This window comes from Thamnophis elegans, chromosome 11 (genome assembly GCF_009769535.1).
Source record: "Thamnophis elegans isolate rThaEle1 chromosome 11, rThaEle1.pri, whole genome shotgun sequence".
In the NCBI taxonomy this organism is placed as follows: Eukaryota; Metazoa; Chordata; class Lepidosauria; order Squamata; family Colubridae; genus Thamnophis; species Thamnophis elegans.
In genome coordinates, this window is record NC_045551.1 from 11,305,503 (window position 1) to 11,327,149 (window position 21,647).

The 21,647-nt window shown below is 42.7% G+C and overlaps 1 protein-coding gene across 1 annotated transcript in view; it reads left to right on the forward strand.

Moving 5' to 3' along the window:
- TNR (tenascin R) overlaps positions 1-21,647 on the forward strand; it is a 122,334-nt gene that overhangs the window by 42,374 nt on the left and 58,313 nt on the right. The window contains 1 exon segment of the mRNA XM_032226715.1: positions 5,557-5,742. Coding sequence (XP_032082606.1) covers positions 5,557-5,742 — 186 coding nt within the window.

Below are 21,647 nucleotides of genomic sequence, written 5' to 3' on the forward strand. Positions count from 1 at the left end.
ACCTAAACCTAAACCTAAACCTAAACCTAAACCTAAACCTAAACCTAAACCTAAACCTAACTCTAAACTGAACCCTGAACCTAACCTAACCCTTACCTTAACTGAAATCGCGCTTTTGTGGGCGCGGCTTTGTCGGCGTATTCTTGTGGGCGCGTGTATGATGTCGCGGTTTTCTCGCCGTGGTTTTGTCGGCACGCTTTTGTCGTGTGTGTATTTGTCAGGTCACGGCCTGATCGTTGTAAGGATCACTAACCTGTTTCTAGACTGAAACCAACCATCCATCTTAACATGTTGTCTAAATCTACATTATCTTCCATCTTTCAACTCCATTTCCAACTTTCTTTTTTCCGCTTTCTTGTCACTGAACATTTTTAGGGCTATCTCCTTTGCCAACCCATCTGCAGCCTTCTCTTTCTTCTATGGGAATCTAATGGAACCTTTGCTCTTACCAGAAAAGTGAGCACAGTTTGTTCAGTTTGAAGTTTGCATCAATGAATGGCTCTATAGTGAGCCAATGAGAAACTGTAGGCAAAAGCAGGCTCAGCTCGCAGGCATGTGGCATCATTATTCTACAGGCATGCTAAGACTTTGGCACTTACTGAATAGACTTCTTTTGGTCCTCCCTCCTTCATCATAGCAGCAGAGAAACACCATCCTGTCAGCCTTTTCAGTTAGGAAAATAACGTGAAATTAAAAATCATTTAATTCCAAAAGAAACCAGCTAACAAAGCAATCATAAGGAGAGAGGGTAGAATATTGAGTTGAAAGAGAAGTTTAAGTTTTAAGTTTAAGTTTAATAACATTTGTATGCCGCCCAATCCCGTAGGATTCCGGGCGGCTTACAATATAAAATAAATCAAAAAAGAATAGAAGAAAAGAAAAGATAGATTTAAAAGACACACCATACACTCCATTCTAAGTGGGGCTGGACCGTATTTTGGGGTCAACAGCCCCAGGCCTGCCAGAACAGCCAGGTTTTAATGGCTTTACGGAAGGCCGCGAGAGTGGGAAGGGTCCGGATCTCTGCGGGTAGATCATTCCACAGGGCCGTGGCAGCCACAGAGAAAGACCTCCCCCGAGTAGTCGCCAACCAGCATAGCCCGGTCGACGGTACCCGAAGGAGGCCCAGCCTGTGGGATCTTATAGGTCGTTGGGAGGTATGTGGCAGGAGGCGGTCCCGTAGCATTACACTGGGAACTCTAACCAACTTCATAATAAATGTATTGTACATTCTAGTATCATATTCAAGAACTTAAAACAGGTTTGTTTTTTTAGTCAAAACCATAGTCAGCTAGCAGGTTTAATTTACAGCTCCATAAAGGAGGAAATGGAAAGCAGAGCTTGGAACTGTTTTATGGCTTAGATATTGCCTGTCATAAAGATTTCAGATGGATACTAGAGCTTTGTATCATCTCTATGATAATATTGTGCTGACTGTACTTAAGAGAAAGGGGGATGTGCATTTATCGATTTGCTGAGTTTTTCATTCCTAGACTTTCTTCGGTGAGATGACATAATCAAAGCAATAAATAAAGTAGCAAAACCCTTGTATGATGTATTTGCTGCCCTTGCTTCACACGGTGCAAAATGTTCTTATTTTGCTTTCAATATCCAGAATGTGGCATGGCAGCCATCAGAATGTTAGGGAAGGATACCACAAAATGATACATTTGGGTCAAATATTCTTCCACAAGGATGGCTGTGATTAATTTCTTTCAAAGATATCTACAACTCTTCCAGACCGCTAACTTTTCCATCTTCAAACCACAGTGAATTCGATTTAAAATATACCTGAGGATGAGCCAAGCTTTTTTTTTTATCCATGACTATTTTTAGATTTATTTGGATATCAGGATGTTTTAAGCATGCAATATGTTTCCAAGTCAAATTTCACAGAGAACTGCTGGTCAATGAGCATTTGCACTTCTTGGTCAATAACAGTGCATAAAGAACTATCAATCGGTGCTTGTATATTAGCTAGCAATGCCTAGTCCATCCCCTCTTATATGCAGGCCTAAATGCAGATCTTTTTCCTTTCCACGTTTTGTTTAAAAAATGCTAGTATTTCCACATGATTCTGTGCATAGCCTTTTAACTTCTAACCTGGCATTCCAGTATTTTTGCATTTCTGCTTTTTATCAGTTCATGGCAGCATGCTGCGATGACTGGATCCTATGATTTGGGAGGTGGGACAAGCCATGAGGTGGGTGGGACAAGCCAGGACATACAAGGTGGTAAGAGGTTGCTATTTTTGAAATATTTTGTACCTTGAGGGGATGTTTTTCTCACCGCAGACTGAAGGCAATAACACTGGGAGCAGAGGTGGGTTTCTACCAGTTTGCACCTACTCGGTAGAACCGGTTCGTCAAATCTACCGAACCGATTAGAAGAGGTTCCACCAGTGGACCCAGAAAGCAATGCTATCGGAGAAAGTGAATAACAAATTTCTCAATACTCTATTAATTCAATAAAGCCAGTTCATACCTCTTGTAGTAGACAAGATCATTATTTATACTCATCATTGGACAATAAATTCATTTGAATTGTTGGCTGTTGGGTAGTTAGCTGCTTTGCATTCTGTGAGCAAATACAGAAGAGGTTCCCAAAATTTTTGAAACCCACCACTGCCACACAAAGAGAGAGAGAGACAGAGAGACAGAGAGACAGAGAGAGAGAGAGAGAGAGACAGACAGACAGACACAGACAGTCTGACACAGAGAGAGAGAAAGAGAAGGAAAGGAAGAAAGGAAGGAAGAAAGAAAGAAAGAAAGAAAGAAAGAAAGAAAGAAAGAAAGAAAGAAAGAAAGGTTCGAGGTTTGAGGTTCATTTTATTTATATGCTGCCCTATTCCCAGTGGGACTCAGGGCAGCGCACAAACCCAAGGGAGGGGAAGGGAAACACAAAAACTACAGCAAAAAGTACAGGGCATTTAAAACAACCAACAGCCACACGATTCGAGGGGGGAAGGGAACTCATCGACCCCAGGCCTGCTGACACAGCCAGGTTTTAACGGCTTTTCGGAAGGCCTGGAGAGAGGTGAGGGTCCGAATCTCTGCGGGGAGCTCGTTCCAAAGGGCCGGAGCCGCCACAGAGAAGGCCCTCCCCCGGGTAGTGGCCTGATGACATTGGCTAGTAGACGGAACCCGGAGGAGGCCTAATCTGTGTGATCTAATGGGTCTTTGGGAGGTAATCGGCAGCAGGCGGTCTCTCAAGTACCCAGGTCCAATACCATGAAGGGCTTTATAAGTGAGAAAGAAAGAAAGAAAGAAAGAAAGAAAGAAAGAAAGAAAGAAAGAAAGAAAGAAAGAAAGAAAGAAAGAGAGTGAGAGAGAGATGAAAGAAAAAAGAAAAAAGGGACAGAGAGACAAACAGAAGGAGAGAGAGAGAGAGAAAGAGAGAGAGAGAGAAAACACATGGCCGGCTAGCCACTCCCACAAAGAAGGCCACACCCACAGAGTAGGTTCCAAAAAATTTTGAAACCCACCACTGACTGAGATGTACTGAAATTCCTTATCTTTGTAAATCCCTGATTATGTCATGGGAAACTCATACCACACCAACTTCAACAGGAAGACCTCGACACTTTAACTCACTTTTCTTAAAATTACTGGAGACTTTTCTTTTGGTGTGGACTAAGACAAGTCAAACGAAATGCAGCTACCACATCATACTCCAATCCATATCATCTTAGGTGTAAATCTCACCCAGGAATGTTTCCCTCTAGATGCCTGGATGTAGAATTTCACCTGTAACTTTCATCTGTAACTTTTTTCTGTGCATCTTTAAAGCCTCTTGACCTTTTTATTCCTGCTTCTGTTTCTCTTCTTTCTGCTATTTGCAATTCAGATTGGGCTCAAATTTATACAGTTCTGATACTGACCCTGCATATCATTTACTGAGGTCCCAGGAATACTTGTCAAATCCACAATGCAAATGTACACAGATGGAAAAGGAACCCAAACCTACACCAATATTTATGTATGCAATTTGCATTTGGTTTTCCTGGCTATAGTTAGGTGATAATTGGGGCATATCCTGCAGCAATTTGTAATTGCTTGTTTGTGAATCAACAATCCAATTTGGGACTGCCACTGCTTAAGACACTTATGTAAAACCACAGTTTGTTTTTTTGTGTACGCAAGTGGGCAGGCTAATGACATTATTTGAGGCCAGAAAAAGGGTAATTGGATCAAACAGTTTAAGAACCACTGTTAGAGGCAAAGCATGCTTGGCTGATGCTTTCAACCAGGTGCATATTTAAATGGGAAATGTCATTGTTTCAGGTTCCCTTGTGTATTTATATGAGATAGAAGGACATATCTCTGTGTTAGGAGAGCCCTGAGCCAAACAATAGTATTTCTTTTTTAAAATGTCAAAATGCAAAAGTAGGAGCCACTATCTGTCCCAGCACATAGTCCTGCACTGGCTCCCAATCAGTCTCCGGATACGCTTCAAGGTGCTAGTTATCACTTATAAAGCCCTTCATGGTATTGGACCTGGGTACTTGAGAGACTGCCTGCTGCCAATTACCTCCCAAAGACCCATTAGATCGCACAGGGTCAGCCTCCTCCGGGTTCCATCCACTAGCCAATGCCATCTGGCTACCACCCGGGGGAGGGCCTTCTCTGTTGCAGCTCCGGCCTTTTGGAACGAACTCCCCGCGGAGATTCGGACCCTCACCTCTCTCCCTGCTTTCCGAAAAGCCGTTAAAACCTGGCTGTGTCGGCAGGTTGATGAGTTCCCTTCCCCTCTCGACAGGTGTGGTTGTTGGTAATTTTAAATGTCTATTTTGTACTTGTATGTTTCCCTTGCCCGTTTAAGTTGTTCGCCGCCCTGAGTCCCTTTTTGGGAATAGGGTGGCATATAAATAAACTTAAACTTAAACTTAAACTTAAACCAAAGAAGCTAAAGGGAATATCCAGCTTTAGTGCAGCTTCATATATAGTATTATGCTCCTTTTAAATGTAACAGAAAGAACAAACTCAGAGAGATAAGAATGCTGTTCACATAGCCGCATTCAGATTCAATTTTTAAATTTAAAAGCGAAGAAAGATTTCTTGTTCCTTAAGACTGTACAGGATCATTTCTAATAACAGAGTCCTTTGTTTCATAAAATTAAACTAGACTTTAATTTGAAGCAAACTGATCTCATTTTAAACTCTGACTCCTTGGATTTTCCATATTTGACTTCATTTTAAATGTAGCAGATTTTTACAACAATTGAAACATATATCTATAACTGCACATAAATTAGGTGATTGGCTGAACAATGTTCTCCAAATTCTAATTAGACACGATCATGAAATTCTTTGCCTGCTTTAATGTGTTACACAATTACATAGTTCTTATTGTTACCATTGTTGATATTTTATAATTAGCAATTCCTTTGTGTTTATGGTTCAAATTCTCTCTTCCTAGAGTAAGAGCATGAAGCATAAACAACCTGCCCACCTGAATAGCTTTTGAAATGCATTTCCAAACACATCTTAATAATATGAGATACATTTGGTATGATTATAAAGGAATTGTATCATTTGCTTTCTTTTTCTAATGCAGAAATTGATGCTCCAAAGAATTTGCGCATACTCTCTCGGACATCAGACAGCCTAGACCTTGAATGGGACAATAGTGAGGCAGAAGTGGAAAACTTCAAAGTGGTATACAGCACTCTGGCTGGTGAGCAGTACCATGAAGTTTTGGTGCCACGCAAGGCAGGTGCCACATCGAAAGCCACCCTCACTGGTAAGACTAGTTGTAAGGACATTTTCTTTTTATTGCAGAGACCCTAATGGAAAAAAACCTCGTAATTGCTTTTAAGTGCAAACATGCATGTGTCGTTGCGGTATAATCCCTTCATTCTAGAAGAGGGGTATCAAACTTGTGGCCCGTGGGCCAGATACATCACGTGCTGGCCACGCCCACACCCAGTTTAGTGAAGGGGTGGGAAAGACACGATATATCACGTGACAATGTGAGTTTGACACCTCTGTTCTAGAAGATTAGTATTGCATTTGATTAAATGCAAGAGCCAAGGTGGCGCAGTGGGTAGAGTGCAGTACTGCACGCTACTTCAGCTGACTGTTATCTGCAGTTCGGCGGTTCAAATCTCACCGGCTCAGGGTTGACTCAGCCTTCCATCCTTCTGAGGTAGATAAAATGAGGACCCAGACTGTTGGGGGCAATATGCTGACTCTGTAAACCGCTTAGAGAAGGCTGAAAGCCCTATGAAGCGGTATATAAGTCTAACTGCTATTGCTATTGCTAAATTGTTAGATTTATATTATACTTTTTTTCTAGGAACATAAGGAAATATATATTGCATTTTTTAGATTTAAGTATAAGTCAAGGGTAACAATCAGAGAAGAGAGAGATAATGACTGGACCAAAAGCACCCAGAATGCTGAGATTCGGGTTTCAGTCAGGCTTATCCAACAGATCAACCATTTATATTTGAACTTTATTGTTATTGTAATGGCCTCAGGATGTGAAAAGCAGTTTGGGATGAAAGCCCATTGTTATTCTTATTGCCTTTGCAAACATAATGCCACTTTAAAGATTAGCACAGCATTTGGATGCTAACCAACCTGCACACCTTTTTATATTTTAAAATAAACTACTATTACACAACTCTTCTAAGGCTGCAGGAGGAAATAAAAAAACAAAAAATACTGTAGCATAGTATTTTAAATATGAATGATTACCTTAAGATGTTCTTTCTGTATTGTGTTCCATCTATAGTGGCTCTTTTGTGCCTCAAAATCTTCATGAAGCTTATTCAAAAGTTGAAAAAGTGTCTCCCTTTAACAAAGTTTCTTATAAGAAGTATTTTCAATTGGTCAGTTTATTTGTAAACTCCTTGGCCCTCCCAAAGGCTCCTGTTTTTCTCCTTTACCTTGGTCTCTTTAGTAAAACAGGTTTTCTTCTGTGCACCCTGAAGCAGAAAATGATACTCCTGTTTCTCACCTCTTTCCAGTTTTTCCTCCAAATATAGTTTTATGAAGCACAAATGAGTCTAAGAACATAAAATAAATTTTCTTTATTGCCTCCTTAAATCCAAAATGTGAATTTACCCTACTGGGCAGGTTTTAAATTTTATTTTGTCTATCTTTGCTTCTTTTCCTACACAAATGCAGTATTTTAAATAGACCGCAGTCTCTGTACCTGTACTTGAAACATCCAAGTAGTTTTTACGTGTTGCTGCCTTAAATAGATTTTGATGAAAATTAACATCCATGTATCTGTTGAAGTTAATATTTGTGACAGAGATGTCTCATAACCAAGGAAACGACTTGTTGTATGTCATTACAGTGTCATCTAAATATTTATGAACTAAATGATTGTCCATGGTGCTAGTCCCCCAATGTCAAGATCCCACCCCCTCAATCCATTGCTTTTGGTACACTTTTGTCTAAAAAATGCTCTTGGAAATTAAGGGTACAGGCCAGGGGTGGGTTTCTCGCCCCATTCCAACCGGTGCACGCATGCGTACTAGCATCTGCGCGATGCTCCAGCTGCTCCTGGACGATCGCGCAAGCGCTGTATGCGTCCTGCGCATGCGTGGAAGCGCAGAACTCGTCAAAACCGGGTAAGGACCCCGGGCGGGCGCGCCCTTCGCCGTTCCCGGAAGTTACTTATTTCCGAGTTCAGTGACCAACCGGTTCGCAGGGACCGCCACGAACCGGTTGAAACCCACCCCTGGTACAGGCAGAGGTGGGTTCCTACCAGTTCACACCTATTCGGCAGAACCGGTTCGTCAAATCTACCGAACCGGTTATAAGAGGTTCCACCAGTGGACCCGGAAAGCAGGCCACACCTACAGAAGAGGTTCCAAAAATTTTTGAAACCCACCACTGGGTACAGGTCAGTGGTGGGTTTCAAAATTTTTTGGAACCTCTTCTGTAGGTGTGGCCTGCTTTACGGGTCCACTGGTGGAAGCTCTTCTAACTGGTTCAGTAGATTTGACGAACCAGTTCTACCAAATAGGTGCGAACTGGTAGGAACCCACCTCTGGTACAGGTGAGGGGAAAGGTACATAGGTCCACCACTGACAAGGAGGGGGTGGCTTTTAAGGGAAGATTCCAGATTGTGCCTTTATTGGCCAGTTACCTTTTTCATTCACAGAACTTCATCAAGAGTCCAGGGAGTAATCTTCTTGGCTTTGTAGCCCTCTTATGCTCTTCACATTCCTTTTCCTGTCCTACCATAAAAAATCTTTTTTTAAAGAAATAAAAGCTTGGCCTTTTGATTGATAGCATGGTGGGAAGCTTATTTGTCTGGAAATAGCTGTGATGGGAGACCTACCACATACCTGAATAGCTTCAGTTGAAATCAATAGGACTTCAAATGAAATCAATAGGACACTTGACTTTGAATTCTAGCTAGGGGAAAGAATGGATATGTTGTTCTTGTTCTCATTAAAATGCCCTTGGATGTCTTCTGGTCAGACTAATGGCCATCTATTCTATCGCACCCCAAGAGTAACCCCCCTGATCACCACTCTCCCAAGCAGGGCGGGGTGATAACAGCCCTCCCATGTTTTTAGCTTTTGCCTTCTACACTGAAAAATGTATAGCCTCCAAAGAGGGAGGGGTAGGCATTATAATCTGTTCTGTACAATCCTTGCCTAAAAGAAGCTGATGAAAGAAATGCCCTGCTGGGTTCGGCTCCAAGTGGGGAAAAAGACACTGGAGACATGGAGACTGCTTGGAAAGATGGTTTATTGGTGAAAAAATCAAGGGCTTCAAGCTCAATTATTACTGCCCAACCAGAACCTATTGGAATCTGTTACAGAGAAAGGGAAAAACCACCATAAAACTTTGTTCTTCATTTCCACTTCTGCAATCATCCAGTAGGATGGCAGTGAATTGCAAGCTGCTGGGCAATCAAAGAGGGCCAGGATAGTAGCATCACCCCTATCCAAGCTCTGTCAAACGTCATCATTAACCATAGGTAATGTCCCCTCCATACCAAGTAGTCCCAACCTGAAATGCATTCAAATATAGCATACATCTCGTGTCCTTACATACATTTTACATATACATAAAATCTCACTTAACATTGAACAAAAATGGTTTGTTTCAATGGTGGGTTTCAAAAATTGTTCGAACCTACTCTGTGGGTGTGGCCTTCTTTGTGGGAGTGGCTTGCCGCCATGTGACTGGATGGGAGTGGCTTGCCACCCATGTGACCGGATATGAAGATGCCGATGACATTTGTCAGAACCACCTTAAATTACCTCACACACAGCACTGGCATGCATAAGAATATGATGTAAACTTGTTTTTTAAAAGGCATCTTTGGTTTGCGTTAAAACAACTTCAACACACGCAATGTTCTGATTGTACCACAAACGCAGTAGTCATCCTTACCTTTCACAGAGGCACTGAGTTTTATAAATATGAGCATGATAGTGTAGAATAATCATATCCAAGGACCAGTGGTGGGTTTCAAAAAAGTTTGGGACCTCTTCTGTAGGTGTGGCCTGCTTTCCAGGTCCACTGGTGGAACCTCTTCTAACCGGTTTGGTAGATTTGACGAACCGGTTCTACCAAATAGGTGCGAACTGGTAGGAGCCCACCTCTGGTTTGTTTGTATGTGTGCATGCACATCCATGCAAAACCATCTGTATTAAAGTCCAACATCCCCAAAGCAATCTTTTAAAACTGCAATACCTAACCTTCCTGGAAGTCAGGCAATGTTCTGAAGCAGCAAGTCATCTTCTCTTTGTGTGTGTGTATGTATGTGTGTGTGTGTGTGTGTGTTTGTTTGTTTGTTTACAAAATTTGTATGGACACCAACTCACTTTCAGGGTCTCTAAGTTGTTTAGAAAAAGCAAAATATCTCTTTTAAGATCTTGGCTGTGGTTTGCTTGTTGCTCCACCTCATCCATAGAGTTCAATTCAGCATCAGTCCACTCTGTCTCCCAGTCAAATTGAAAACTGGGACCCACCAGTATCATTCCTGTCTATGTGGGAAGATGAGTGGAGCATGGAAGGAGGTTGTGGGGGAGCATATGAGGACTGTAACTGATTCTCACAGCAGTTACAAAGTTTAGTAGAGAGATCTGTAAGCAAACCATATGGATTTCTATACAGTGTGAACAACACACAAGCCTCCATAGATAGTCATTTCCATGACTTAGGTGACATGGACTAGACATTTGCCCTGACATTGTTCATTCCAGTGAGCCAATGATTGGCTATGTGTTACACAGGCAAGTTTGTGCTTAAGGGACAGCATTCAATTCTTACCATCAGCCATATCTGGATATTGGTAGCAGCAGGCAAAGGCTAATAGTCTGGAGCTCTAAGTAAGAGTGCTAAGCCTTAGTCTCCATCCAGTAGCAGGCAGGGAATGTCCAACCAAGAAGCTTTGTCCTATAGAATGTGAATTGCTCCAACAATTCATCATTTCCCTGTCGATGAAGAATCTCAGCCGGTTCCACCACAAATCCGCAAAGCCCTTATCCGCGGAGACATAAGCGCAAAGACTAATCCACGCCGTTCAAAGCGCTAAGGAAAAACGCGACCCTACCACGATGACATAATCGCGGAGGGCAAATCCGCGCATTTCCAAGCACTCAGTACCCTAAACCTAACCCTAAACCTAACCCTAAACCTAACCCTAAACCTAACCCTAACCCTAAACCTAACTCTAAACCTAACCCTAAACCTAACCCTAACCCTAAACCTAAACCTAATCCTAAACCTAACCCTAAACCTAACCCTAAACCTAACCCTAAACCTAACCCTAAACCTAACCCTAAACCTAACCCTAAAACAAACCCCTAAACCTAATCCTAACCCTTACCTTAATTGAAATCGGCTTTCTGCCGCGGCGCCGTTTTAAAACGCCCTTCTGTTGCCGCGCTGTTGTCGCGGCGGTGATGACGCGTGGTGATGACGTCGCGGCTTTAGCGATGCGCTTATGTCTCCGCAGATAAGGGCTTCGCGGTTTTGTCGTGCCACGATCTCAGCCATCCAAGTAGAGTTACCTAGAAGTTGACTCGTGGCAACTGGACTCGAAACATTTCACTGCATATCCAATTAGCTTCTTCAGTCTGGCTGAAGAAGCTACTTGGACAAGCAGTGAAATATCGTGAACCAACAAGAACAGAAGTCCAGTTGCCATGATTCGACTTCCAGTCAATTCCCTGACTTTAAGGATGCTGGTTAATGGGAAAATTAACAGTTGAACCAACCACTGCCATTTTTTAAAAATAATACGTCATGATTCAGAGAACAGATAATCTTCTAACCACCACTACTTGAAATAATTGCAGATTGAATTGATTCCTGAGCAAAACAAACTCTCAAGACACATTTTTTTCTCCAGAATGTAATGTTCAAATGGGCTCTTTTGAGCATAAAATAACTTGTACTCAAATTGTACTGCATACGTTTTATTTAATGTACATTGGCCATTCTCTCTTTACTCAAATTTTATAGAATATGCAGATAAAATTGCTATCTTTATGCCTTTAGATTTTGATTTCTCAATAATTATACCATATGTTCCTCATGCAGAAAATCCAATTTCTTAAAAGAAGAAAGTCTGCAGGCGTAGATAATCTTTTTTTAAAAAAACTGTTTTCTCTTTTCAAGGTTCCTCCTGCTGCTTTTGGCCTGATTAATTACCTCTTCTCTCCACTGCAACTAATGTGATTGGTCTCTAATTATTTCCAAAGGTTTCTTTAGAATGGAAGTGGGAGAACGGAGGTGGGGGGGGGAACATTCAATTCTACGTTTCTTCATTGTATTTTTCCTCCAAAATTTCTCCAAATAATTGCAGCAGGAAGCCCCTGCTACTTGTTGTGAAACCACAAAGGAAATCGTGTTTTGAACTGCAGTATTCTTCTGGCTTGGTTTATTTTCAGCACTGGAGCAAGCAAGGGAAAAAAGAAAACATTGTTCAAAGCAGCAAGAATAAAGTGAAAAAAATAGAAAGGGGATAGCACAGAAATTAAGTATCTTGCCATGCATTTTTTTAATTGACTAATAAACAGGATAACTGGATGTTGAAAACTATCCGAGAAAGTGGCAATAGCAATAGCACTTACTTATATATTCCTCCATAGAGCTTTACAGCAAGGATCCCTAACTCCTGGGCCATGGACTGGTACTGCTCCACAGTCTGTTGGGAACTGGGCCAGACAAGTGGCATGTGAGCGATGAAGCTTCATTTGAGCCGAGGTGGCGCAGTGGGTAGAGTGCAGTACTGCAGCCACTTCAGCTGACTGCTAAGCTGCAGTTCGGCGGTTCAAATCTCACCGGCTCAGGGTTGACACAGCCTTTCATCCTTCCGAGGTGGGTAAAATGAGGACCCGGATTGTTGTTGGGGGCAATATGCTGACTCTGTAAACCGCTTAGAGAGGGCTGAAAGCCCTATGAAGCGGTATATAAGTCTAACTGCTATTGCTATTGCTATTTGCACATGTGCAGGAGCTACAGGTTGTACATGCAAAGCAGGGGTGGGTTTCTCGCCCCGTTCCAACCGGTTCGGTTGGAACGGGGCCGGCGGCGTCCTCGTGCATGCGTGCAGTGCACGCATGCGTACTAGCGTCTGTGCGATGCTCCAGCTGCTCCTGGAGGATCACGCAGGCGCTGTATGCGTCCTGCGCATGCGTGGAAGCGCAGAACTCATCAAAATCGGGTAAGAAACGCGGGCGGGCGGGTGGACGCTTCGGCGTTCCCGGAAGTTACTTGCTTTCGGGTTCGCCGACCAACCAGTTCACGGGGACCACCGCGAACCGCCTGAAACCCACCCCTGATGCAAAGCCATCGCCTCCCCACCATTGCCGTCGCCACTGCTGCTGCAGTTCTGTGGCGCCAGAAAGGAACCACTGCTTTACAGCACTCTCTGAACAGTTTGCAAATGTCAGCATATTGCCCCCAACAATCTGGGTCCCCACTTTGACAACCTTGGAAGAATGGAAAGCTGAGTCAACCTTGTGCCCCAGGCTGGTTTTTTTTTGTTTTTGTGGTACAACTTCACTGTATTAGTAAAGCACTGATATTCTGACAACTCACTAATAAACTAACTGTTGCCTACCCTGTTTCCCTGAAAATAAGACCTACCCAGATAATAAGCCCAATTGGGCTTTTGAGCTCATGGGCTAAAATAAGCCCTCCCAAAAAAATAAGCCCTCCCAAAAAATATTGCAACACAGCACCAGCCATGAGGTGACCACACTCACTTCCTCCTGCACGTGACCCGACAAAAGCGCTAACGTCATAAGCGCGCCGACAACACCGCTGCGCTAAAACCGCGATGTCAAAAGTGCGCCGACAACAGCGCGCCGACAGAAGCGTGATTTAATTTAAGGTAAGGTTTAGGGTTAGGTTTAGGGTTACGTTTAGGGTTAGGTTTAGGGTTAGGTTTAGGGGTAGGTTTAGGGTTAGGTTTAGGGTTAGGTTTAGGGTTAGGTTTAGGGTTAGGTTTAGGGGTAGGTTTAGGGGTAGGTTTAGGGTTACGTTACAGCGCGCTTCTGTCGGCACGCTTTTGTCGGTGCGCTTTAGGGCTAATTTGTCACTCATTCGTAGTGCTTTAGTCACCGCAGTTTAGTCAGGTGCGCTTTTGTTGTGCGCGCATTTGTGGTGGAACCCCTCCTGCACTTCAAAAATAATAAGACCTCCCCGAAAATAAAGCCAAGCGCTTATTTCGGGGGTCAAAAGATAATAAGACCCTGTCTTATTTTCGGGAAAACACAGTACTGAACTGGACTAGGTGAAGCTTGATTTGATCTTAGGACCAAAATACAGATAAGTATACAATAAAAGGTGCTAGGAGCTGCTCAAATATTTTTCCAACCTTAATAACAGCTGTGATGGTAGGATAAGAGCCATGATCAAAGGGGAAGAAATGTTCCCTTTTGTGGCAACTGTTCTTTTGTTTCATTTTCAGCTGCTGTTTAACTCTAGTGAAAAGCTCCAATTGATGCCAGACCTCATCCACCATCTTACCTGTTTCTCTATGCTAAATTCTTTATTTGGCAGATTTTTTAAATTATTTTTTCCCTTCTACAACACCTTCCAGTCATTACATCAACATTATTATGTCATGATACCTGTACATGTATATAATATTTCGCTTCTATATTTACACACTTTATACACAGTTCTATATATATATTTATATATATTGTTTTTTGGCTTAATTAATTTTGTTCCTGTTTTGCAGCCATTTGTACCAATTGTTCCAAATTTCATAATATTCCGACTCTTCTTTATCTTTTAATTTCAGTGTTAATTTGTCCATCTCTGCACAATCCAAAGGTTTTTTTTATCACTAATTCATCCGAAGGGGTATTATTTTGTTTCCAGCATTGGGCAAATGCTATTCTAGCTGTAGTTAGCAGATGTGTTAATATGTACTTAATTTTCTTTGTATATTTCCCTTTGATTATTCCCAGTAGAAAGATTTCGGGTTTGTATTTTATCTGTTCTCCTGTAATTTCTTGCACCCATTTCCAAATTTTTGTCCAATATTTTTGTGTTTCCGGGCAGGTCTACCATATGTGATAATAGGTCCCTTGTACTTTTTTACACTTCCATCTAGGCTAAATTCTTTATGTTGTTTAAGGACTGAAAAGGTTTTTAATTTACTGGGAATTTTTTGAAAAAACATATTCATGTAGTGTCCTATCTTTATATTTTTAAAATCAGAATAGATGCCGGAATAATTTTGTGTAACTTATTTAAGAGACAAGGTGTTTATCTGAAGTAATTTAAAACACTGGTATATCACTCTATGAAGCTGTAAACAATACGGACAGACATCAACAGCACTGCATTAATTCATCCATCCATGCTTTCATAGAAAAATCCATTGAATCTTTTCCCAATTCTGTAATCTTAAAAATTGGGCAGTCAGTGAAATCGAGCAAAGGCAAATAAGTAGAACTCAAGGAGACAAGACTGAAATGCCAGCTGGCCTCATTCAGATGGAAAAGCAACCTGTGTGAGAAATCACATTCAGCATATAAGCCTCCATTCCTAACTGCAATGCGTTACATAGTTTGTGACTTGCCAATTGCTCTGCAGGCACCTGTGGTTTAGCAGACATCAACCCATCCTCTCTCTAATTTCCATGGGTTCAGCAGGGACATTTACAGCAAGTTTACAGCATGATTTTAATGTGCATAAAACCCTCTGTGCGATTCAGAAGCCTGACAAAGCAAAATTCCTGACTACATAGATATTTCTATCTACCTTTAAGATGTGGGAAGTTATCATCCAGCCCTCTCCCAGAAAAATGAAATATCCTAGGAAATATTGAAAAGGCAGAATATTTCTCTGGATGTGAAAAGAAAGAAACATGTTTTCATGTATACAAGTGTTTTATTTCCATTTCATTCCATACAATCACATGTATACTGTGCATAACCGGGGCATATAACATTGAATAAAAAACACAGCCCTCGCTTTTATAGACAATACGCCCCACAATACAAACCCAATATACCACCTTGACCCACCATGCACTCTCTTTCACCCCCCTCCAACTTTCATTCTTCCTTCCTACCTACCCCTCTACTTCCTACTTCCCCTCCCCCTCTATCACTCCTCTCTCTTACATTCCCTCCCTTCCTTCTCCTCCTACCTCCGATCCTCTCTCCCACCCTCTCCACCCCTCCTTCTTCTTTCACTCTACTCCTCCCTTCGGTGTACCTCTATTGAGAAAGAAACATGTTTTAAAAGACAGAATAGTTGCCTGTAGCTTTCTGCCCATCCCCAGTTAATGGGCCATTGAGATGGCCAGGCTAGCCCACTTTACATAATAAAGACTTCACCAGCAGCTACAGAAAGGCATGATAATATGCTCAACTGGCCACAAGGCATCTGAGAACTCATCACAACCTAGAGAGTAGCCCCCTGCATGGCACCATGGGAGTCTGACAACCAATCAGAATACATTTCTTACACAGGAACAGGAAACAGAGAGGTGGGACTGAACACGTTATAAAAAGCCTAGCAAGCCCCTCCCTCGGCCCTTCTCTTCTTCTCCACCAACATTGAAGCATGTGATCCACCTTTTCTGTTCAGGGCTCAAGCCATGTGGTCCTGTCCAACAATAAACCATCTTTCCAAGCAGCCTCCATGTCTCCAGTGTCTTTTTCCCCACTTGGAGCTGAACCCAGAAGGACATTTCTTTCAACAAAGTAATACAAAACAAAAACACAAATCCTCCCCACTCAAGAAAGAGATTTTTAGCAACCTACCCACTAGTTTAGCAGAGGCAACGCTGTCCTTCCCACTTGTATTGATCTATCCTATTCATCCATAGCATATTGTATTTAATATACAATATAATACAATACAGTATGTAAATATAATGCAATATGTATTTAATTTTAAAATACATGCGTGCTGCTTTTCATTTCTGGGGAAAACATTGTCCACACTCTTATGTCTTCTGTACTTCCAAGAAATTGCCAACATCCATTCAGTAAACAAATACTTTTTTTAAAAAAGCGGACAAAGAGCCAGTGGGATCTGCTTTGATCCAATAATGATAATAGATGATGGATTGGTTGGAAATTAACTAAATTGCTGTCTCCCCTGATGTGCCAAAAACCACAGGGCAAGCTTCCTGCAGGCTGCTGGATACTTATAGCTCCGCCGCACGCAGGGAGAAGCTGGCTCCTATCATTAATTATTGAGTGTTTCATTTATGCCTCATAAATAAGAAACTCAAGTGAAAATGTTAGATGTCAAATCAGTTTGGTAACAAATAAAGCCATGCTGGATGTTCTCTCTCTCTCTCTCTTAATTTCAGCATTATAAAAGACAACTGCAGCAGTTCTGAATAATAATCAAGAATTAGTTATTCTTTTCCAACACACCCAATTTTATCAACCTAAAATGGACAAAATTTTATTTATTTATCAAATTTAGATACCATCTCGCTCCCAAACTCTTAAAATGGTATCCAGAATCAACAAATCTCCTAACAATGAATCTGTACACCAGGGGTGGGTTTCTCGCCCCGTTCCAACCGGTTCGGTGGGAACGAGGCCGGTGGCGTCCTCACGCACGCACGCGGCGTCCTCGCGCACGCACGCGGCGTCCTCGCTCACGCACACGGCGTGCGCGCATGCGTACTAGCGTCTGCGCGATGCTCCAGCTGCTCCTGGAGGATCGCGCAGGCGCTGTATGCGTTCTGCGCATGCGTGGAAGCGCAGAATTCGTAAAAACCGGGTAAGGAGCGGGCGCGGGTGTGCGGGCGGGCGCGGGCGCGGGGGGGGGGCTTCGCCGTTCCCGGAAGTTACTTACTTCCGGGTTCGGCGACCAACCGGATCGCAGGGACCGGTGCGAACCGGTCGAAACCCACCCCTGCTGTACACTGGGTAAAACTGTCATGTTTATCTGTTTGTAACCACATCAGTGCGTCATAGGGCAACAATTTTTGAACTAAGTATCTTCAATGGGCTAATATACAGAATCCCAGGACCAGTGGTGGGTTTCAAAAAATTTTGGAACCTCTTCTGTAGGTGTGGCCTGCTTTCCGGGTCCACTGGTGGAACCTCTTCTAACCGGTTCGGTAGATTTGGTGAACCGGTTCTACCAAACTGGTGCGAACTGGTAGGAACCCACCTCTGCCCAGGACCCATTACTTCCATGGGAATGAAATTTGGGGAAGTTGTAGTGGCTTCAGCACCAGTTAACATGCCACCGATGCAGTGGTGGGTTTCAAAAATTGTTGGAACCTAATCTGTGGGTGTGGCCTCCTTTGTGGGAGGGGCTTGCCACCCATGTGACCAGATGGGAGTGGCTTGCCACCCATGTGACCGGATATGAAATTATGAATTAGTACTTAGGTCGGTCCAAGTAGCTATTCAGAAACTCTGGCATTGAAGCATGCAAGTCTTAAAGCTGTCAAGTTACAAGATCCTTGCCAGTGGTGGGTTTCAAAACATTTTGGAACCTCTTCCGTAGGTGTGGCCTGCTTTCCGGGTCCACTGGTGGAACCTCTTCTAATTGGTTCGGTAGATTTGACGAACCGGTTCTACAGAATAGGTGCGAACTGGTAGGAACCCACCTCTGCACCGATGGTTATTTCCTTTGTGCCCTGACTTTCCACAAGTCATCAGGAAGTGTAAACTCAGTCATGATTGCCATCACTCTTCCAGCTTTGCTTGTGGGAACCTGGCAGGAAACATCATCAATGGGGAAGCAGACAGGGAAGGTTGCAAGTTGCCTGGATAAATCTCTCTCACCACCCAGCTTTCGCAACCTCTCTATGCTCAGGCTGGGCCAGTCACTCACACTTCCCAGCATGCTCTCTTCAATCTGTGCAACATCTCTTGTGCACCTCGCATACCCTGACCCGTGTGGCATCCTTACATGCCCTCCCAAATCCATGTGGCAACTTTTATGCACCCTTCCTACCCTTCCTGAACTGCACACCACCCCTGCATGCCCTCCCATGGGAGATATGCCAGGAAAGAGAATGGGAGGGGGTACAGTTTTCCTTGTGATCCACAACTCCCTTTATTAGAGAAGGGAAAGTGAAGCTACCTTACTGCATTCTTAGTCAGAAAATGGATATTGGAATGAATTGGTAGACAGTATTTAATACCATTGATAAGCTCTAACTAATTGCCCTTTATTCTTTATCTCCATATGTCAGGTTGAAAGAGATTTTAGATCCAACTCTTTGATATAGACCCATTTATTCAGAACCACTCCCAACATAAGAGTTTTCTTCATAAATACCCACAGTTATCTGTTCTGACCCCCTCCTCCGTCCAGTAATGAAAGCCATGACAAGCTTAACTAGAATGTACTTTTAATAGCAAGAAGCCAAAATCTCGGTGGCTGAAAGCCAAGCAAACAAACAGATAAGGACCTTGGCAGCAAGTCCGACAAACCTTGACAGCAATTCAGACAAACCTTGGCAGTAATCCAGCCTGCCAAGTTAGTTATGTTCTCTTTAGTCAATGCGTTGACTTCTGCAAGAGGGGTGTGTCACAAGCAGTCTTTTTTATAGTCTGGAGAGGAGTCTAATGACCACCAGCTGAGCGCAATTACGTTCTGTAATTGCGTAATTGTTCTTGACGCCAAGTAGCTCTTCGATGGCGTGCATCCAGGAACAATTCACTGCTGATTTATGGATCACTCTCCCTTGTCTCCTCCCCACTGGTCCAAGGCTCAAGCGCCACCTGGTGGCCAACCAGTCTCTCTGCACCCTGCTCACAGTCGGAACCCTGTCCAGGGTCCTCCACATCCTCCAGAGCCGATTCATAGGGCCCCTCGCTGTTGGAGTCTGGTGGCAGCTCCAATGGCTCCTGCTGGGCCACAACAGTTATTGTTATCAGGTCAGGGATTCTACAGAGTGTGGTTTTTAAATAAAATCAGGATGGTGGCAGCAAAGGCTGCAATGCACATACAAATCAGATACAGCTGCCAACTTCTCCGTTCTATTATATCCTGTGAATCTATATTACTGTAGATGGTGATGCAGAAAATAATCTAACACACTGAAAAAAAAACATGTGAACTGATAATACGGTACAGTTACTGTGCTATACGTGACTCTAATTTACAGAGGACAATTTCCTCTTCAAAAATAGTATGAATCCAAGTAAGGCTTTAAGAAATGTTTAAAAATACAAGACAAGAAGGGGAAACGTAGTGTAATTGTAGAGCGTGACCCGTCAAAACCGCGGTCGACAAAAGCGCGCTCGGCGAAAGTGCGTACGTGACGTCATCACAGCGCAACGAAAAAAATTAAAAATTGAAATAAAAATAAAATTAAAGCAAGCCGATTCACATCAAGGTAAGTGTTAGGTTTAGGGTTAGGGTTAGGTTAAGGGTTAGGGTTAGGTTTAGGGTTACGTTAAGCGTTAGGGTTACGTTTAGTGTTAGGTTAAGGGTTAGCGTTAGGTTTAGCGTTAGGTTAAGGGTTAGGGTTAGGGTTAGGTTTAGGGTTAGGTTTAGGGTTAGGTTTAGGGTTAGGGTTAGGGTTAGGTTTAGGGTTAGGTTTAGGGTTATGTTAAGCGTTAGGGTTAGGTTAAGGGTTAGCATTAGGTTTAGCGTTAGGTTAAGGGTTAGGTTTAGGGTTAGGTTAAGGGTTAGGTTTAGGGTTAGGTTTAGGGTTAGGTTTGGGGGGGTTAGGGTAAGGTTTTCGCTTTAATTTTACATTTACCGATCACAGCGTTACCCTCCAAGTTGTTGAAACTGATTCTGCAAATGTCTTCACTTCACTGCCAAAATCCAGAGCCTGGGACCACGCAGAGATCATTACAAGTCAATCAATATCCCCTCCAACTGCCTAATGGGAGCCTGAAGAGAACATCGTACAATTGTCACTCTGCCCTCTGAGTTGCTGCTAGTCCCAGGAAACGAATATAATTCTTTCTCACCCATTCTATGCAAAAATAAACAAAATAAATTTTGTTGACCATATTATGATAAGATATTACGTGAGGACATGCTCAGGGTGATCAGGGTGACACGCTATTGTTCTCCCACTGCATTTAGCAATAGCAGTTAGACTTATATACCGCTTCATAGGGCTTTCAGCCCTCTCTAAGCGGTTTACAGAGTCAGCATATTGCCCCCCAACAACAATCCGGGTCCTCATTTTACCCACCTCGGAAGGATGGAAGGCTGAGTCAACCCTGAGCCGGTGAGATTTGAACAGCCGAACTGCAGAACTGCAGTCAGCTGAAGTAGCCTGCATTGCTGCATTTAACCACTGCGCCACTGCGCTCTTATGGATTCTGGATTCTGAAAACCCTCTGAAAGTGATATGTTACCAACAGGAAAGAGATAGTCCAGGAGCCTGGAGGTGAGTTACTCATCAGTTACCAGGAGGAAATGGACCATCAGCAAACTTTGCAGAACTGAGTAGAAACCCCCAACTCTTCTCCAGGTTCAAATGAACTGCAGCAAATCCAGAAAACCTTCAATTTTCAAAATCCGTCAACATTCTGCAATCACACAGGTTCCAGACCAAAACTTACAAAGGTGCTTTTAGTCATGAAAAACTCACTGGGTAATTTTGGTCCAATTTCTACCTTATTGGTTTATTCGAAGAATAAAATTGGGACTGGTCAACATCTGGTCTATGGAAATCTGGTTCTTCATACGATAACAGCTATAAGAATCAGAAAACTCATCACTCTTTGGTAGGATCTAGTGATCCTCCAAATCTTTGCAACCATTGTTGGTAACCCTAATAAAAACAGAAATGAGAGTACTATCAAAAAGGAAAGATACTCATGCAGCAAATAAATGTGTAAATAAAAAAAAAGCAGAAGCTTGAACAAGCCAATTAAGACTCAGCACCTGAATAGCAGATTCAGCAGGCACAGAGCCCAGAGTTCTAGGCTCATTTGCAAGAATTTCTCCAGCGTGAGGCAAAGCTGCAATAAAATATAGGATTATAAATCACATGCATTTGTTGTTACGCCTCTGCTAAGAATGTTTTACAATTTCTTTTTGACAGCAATACCTATTGCAAAAAATTGACCAGTTTGCAAAGCATTTGTCAAGAAAACAATATTCTGTTTGAACTAGAAGGTCCTACAAACCAGGGTTCCCCAAAGTGCCATTATCAATCCCCAAGGATCAACGGTACTATCCAAGGGATTGTTGTTGTCATTGACAGCACCAGTAGTGTGTGTGTGTGTGTTTGTGTGT